The 3,999-nt window shown below is 36.3% G+C and overlaps 1 protein-coding gene across 1 annotated transcript; it reads right to left on the reverse strand.

The window, feature by feature from the left end:
* Nucleotides 1–1,462: 1,462 nt before the first annotated feature.
* On the reverse strand, nt 1,463–3,396 carry LOC110096377 (cyclin-D5-3-like). The gene is made up of 5 exons (XM_020822294.2): nt 2,973–3,396; nt 2,786–2,872; nt 2,421–2,712; nt 2,204–2,337; nt 1,463–2,097 (listed from the first exon to the last, which is right to left on the reverse strand). Exons 1-5 carry the CDS (start codon nt 3,198–3,200, stop codon nt 1,903–1,905), a joined length of 936 nt encoding a protein of 311 aa, XP_020677953.1. The 5' UTR covers nt 3,201–3,396; the 3' UTR covers nt 1,463–1,902.
* Between the last annotated feature and the right edge of the window lie 603 nt (nt 3,397–3,999).

Raw genomic sequence — 3,999 nt, forward strand, 5'->3', positions numbered from 1 at the left:
AAGCCCCGTTCGGGTCTCTTGCATCTCCTTAACTTCATGGCTTAAATTTTGTTTCTATGAGCTCCTCTTCTTGGGATTATCTTACTTCAAGGCTGCAAGGCTATTGTTTGATTTTGGTTGTGCTGGTATTATTTTCTCACTGCTGCTAAATGATCATGGAAGATGATGATTATGCTGTGATGTGTTTCTATCATATGGAAAGTCACACTTTGGAGGCCTATGTCATGGAAAAATTATTCTGGGTGGAGAATGGACGGCGAGAATCATTCGGATTTGCTGTCCTTTTGTTGCGCTTTTGCAAATATTCAACAAAAGAGCACGAAATGTGCAATATAAATGCACTTTTGCTGAGTATTTGCAAAAACATAACAAAATGATAGTTAAAACACAACAAATATTCAATTAGTAGAATATTTGTTGCGCTTTAGCTGCTCTTTTGCTGTACTTTTTCAAATACTCAGCAAAAATGCATATTTGCTGCTCTTTTGCTGAGCATTTGCAAAAGTGCAGTTAAAATGCAGCAAATCCGGACGGTTATTGCCGTCCGGTCTCCGCATATAAATTTCTCTATGCCATGGGGTTTTTTTTTTGCCCAAGTAATACTTGATAATTCCTTTGTACAACAATGCGGATTCACACCGGTAGCTTGAGCGTTTTGTTTTGATACTCGCTGATCTTCTTTGGCCCATATGCTGAATCGTCTTAGCTTTCTTATCTTGTCTTTATTTACAATCTGCTTACTTTTACGTTCAAAGGAGTATAGTGTGTCTTTTTTTATTATTATTATCATGTTCTTTGTTTTTTTACATTGTTTTTTTTAATATAGTTTGAGTCATGGATGACCTATACTCAGTGATAAACTGCGCTTCCCTCTCGGATCTCCACTGTTTGTAGTAAAGTCTTAAAAGCCACATGCTGCTCTGGCAAGTAAAGATTCATTATAAAAAGAGGGAGTAATGGCAGTATTTAAACAAGTGACATCCAATTCTCTAATTATGTTGCAGACTATTAATCGTACATGAAAATCCAAGGCCATGAGAAAATATTTCATGTTTATCTTATGACTAAACATATTGTGAAGAGTTCCTGTTTTGATCTACTTCTTAGACTTTATTTGTGATAACTTTTTTGTTGCTGCTTAAAACAGCTTTCTAATACAAAAATTAAAAAATTTGTATTAAAAAACTGCTTTAAGAAGCAATGAAAAAACCGTCCCAAACGAACCCTTAATCTCTGACTGATTTTCTGTTTCATTTGGAAGGTGGTGTTCTTCATTTGCCCAAGCCTTTTCCTATTATTTTTGTATATTCTCATATCTTCTTGGGGCGCCATTGTTTAGTGAATTCTTTGAATCTGATGATTCTGTTGCCTTAAAATTTTGTAATCAAAATGTTTTTTTTTTCTTATATAATATATTGAGCAAGAAAATCTCATCATTTAAAAAAAAAGCACCTTCATCCACTCCCAGTCTCCCAATATTCAAACAAGTCAATTTACACACAATTTCACCTTCTTTTCCCCACACTCTTAAAGCTGCTACTCATAAATAGAGCTACAATTCAAAAACAAGCCCATTACTCTTTCACCCCATTGCCATCTTTACACATGAAACTCCATCAGGTAAAATACAAGAAGGAATGCAATGAAATGAATAACGGGTAAGCTTACATCTAGGAATGACAAGGGCTTTGAACCAAAAGAACCTAGCTTTCAAGCTCCAAGCCTATTAGTAAATACTCTTCAATGGTTTCTTCGTTGTCTTCATCATCCTTTTTCAAACGTACTGTCAGCTTTGAGACTTTGCGATAAAAAAAGCTTCACTTTCGCTCCCATCGTTTTTATACAGTGAAACTAAAACAGTGAAAGTTCTTCTTTTTCATTCCAAGATAATTACTTACTCCACTAACCATGAGGTGATTGCAGTCTTTTCTTCTTGTTGCTGGTGGCAGATAAATTGTTGATATCGATGAATTCATTTAAGTTTGGTAGATTAGCACAATTTGATGATATTTCCAATGAAAATAAAACCTTTTGAGATATCGTTTTCTCCTTCTGTGACTCGCGAATCATTGCATTATAGCAGGTAAATATATGCTCCTGAAAGATGAATTAGCATCGAAAATTTGTTTTTTTTATCACCATCATTTCCTTTGCCTGCTTGTTTATTTAGAAAATAACAGAGATCGCTGGGTATTTAACTTACTCTTTCTGAAGGTTCAGGGAGTGAAAATACATTAGTATTAGATTCGAATAACCTCTTTGTTGATTCCTCACCTGATGCAGCTAAGATAGCCGCGGCAGCTATGGTTGAAGGTCGGTAATCAATCAAATTCATAGCTGCATTTCGATAAAAAGAGCATAAAAATCACATTTTGATTGACAAGAATCTATCAGAAACAAGAACAGAATGAATCCAGCACCTTTTACAACTACAAAGATGAATCTGATGGCAATGGGGAGTAGCTTCCTCGAGCAGTTCTCAAAGTGAAATTTTGATGCAAAATAGCTAAGGTAAGTAAATGGAGTGACTGAGTTCAGTCTCCATTCCAATGCATCCAAGACAAGAAGTTCCATTCTCTGTATCACTTTGTTGCTGAATCTGTAACCTTCGAATCGATACTCCGACAAAAATGGCGGCTTGCATTCTTCCATCTTTGCCGCCAGGGATAAGCAAGCTATCGATAAAAGCTTCATCGCCCAGATCTTCCCCTCCTAATCAATGGAAAATCAACAAAAATATAAAAAACAAGCAAATGGTCCTCAAGACCGAGTTATTCTTCCTTACATCGATGGTCCGCCGGAGTAGAAACCGGTCTAAAAAAGTCACAGCGAGGTACGCGGTCTGTGAGCTGAAACCGAAGCCTGACTTCATCTGTATCAGAGCAGAAAGAAAGCCGCAAAAAATAAGAAACTATGAGATTTTTAAACATGGATTGTTACAGTTAGTGTTAGATGGACAAGAGCAAGCTCACTTTGAGGATCCAACGGACGGATTCGAATCTTTCGCTGTGCAGACGGTCGCCGGAGGAAGAATGGGTTGGGCTTGAAAAGGCAGTCTCTTTGGATACGAGAGTTTCTATATATTCGTCCTCTGCTTGCGAGAGAAAGGAGCTGTTCGAAAAGATGAGTTCGTTGGCGTCATCATCTTCTTCGTCGGAGAAAGCAAGGAGATTGCCGTCTTCCGGACAGAAGAGCTCCATGAAGAAAGCAAACAGAGACTTGAGGAACAAACTCAGGGGAGGGAGAGAAATGTGGGTCGGGCATGGAAGCAGGCTAATTAATTGGCCACATTTCGACCGCTGGAAATTTTTCCGGTGGATAAACCGCCGGATCGTGGGTAAGAGGTAGTGCTGCGGGGAGGAGCATTTGGTAGGATTGCGCTTCGGTTGCAACCAGGGGACGAAGATCAGCGGGAGAGATGGTCTCCTTAAAAACTCTCTCTCTCTCTCTCTCTCTCTGTTTGCAACGGAGCGAATTTTTTCGAAAAATGGTTTTTGATTTAAACGAAAATATTTATTAAAAAGTATAATTTTATATTTGCAAATTTTTATGACTTACTTTGCATATGCTAAATATGCGGAGTACTGGAGTAGTTTACATATTAATGTAAACTTATAATAATTTTATTTTATATAATATAAAAAAGCATAATATTAATTGTTGTCTGCTATACTAAGAGTTAACTTTTGATAAAAACCTAGAATTGCTTTGTAAAATAAACCTCTTCATATTGAAGATAGATCATCTAACATATATATATATATATATATATATATAAAGTGAATGGAGGATTATAATGGCGCCCAAAGAAGGGGTCTTTTGGTCAAATATAAATGATATACCCATCTAGTTGAACAAAAGGACTAAAATATATTCAATGAAGAGTATGTAATCTATAAATCTTATGAACAATGTGATTTATATCTTTATTATATGATTATAAAAGTATCAAAATACTTAAAGCATTTAAAAACCCCTTTATGGGCTCAAGCTTGAGTG

This window comes from Dendrobium catenatum, unplaced genomic scaffold (genome assembly GCF_001605985.2).
Source record: "Dendrobium catenatum unplaced genomic scaffold, ASM160598v2 fragScaff_scaffold_1228, whole genome shotgun sequence".
Taxonomy (NCBI): domain Eukaryota; kingdom Viridiplantae; phylum Streptophyta; class Magnoliopsida; order Asparagales; family Orchidaceae; genus Dendrobium; species Dendrobium catenatum.

Excerpts from the sequence above, each read along its gene's own strand:
- LOC110096377 (XM_020822294.2), bottom strand. The coding sequence starts at position 3,200 with ATGGAGCTCTTCTGTCCGGAAGACGGCAATCTCCTTGCTTTCTCCGAC. Across the intron at positions 2,713-2,785 it reads TACTCCGGCGGACCATCGAT|GAGGGGAAGATCTGGGCGAT; the intron begins GTAAGGAAGAAT and ends TCCATTGATTAG. Across the intron at positions 2,098-2,203 it reads TCCCTGAACCTTCAGAAAGA|GAGCATATATTTACCTGCTA; the intron begins GTAAGTTAAATA and ends TTCATCTTTCAG.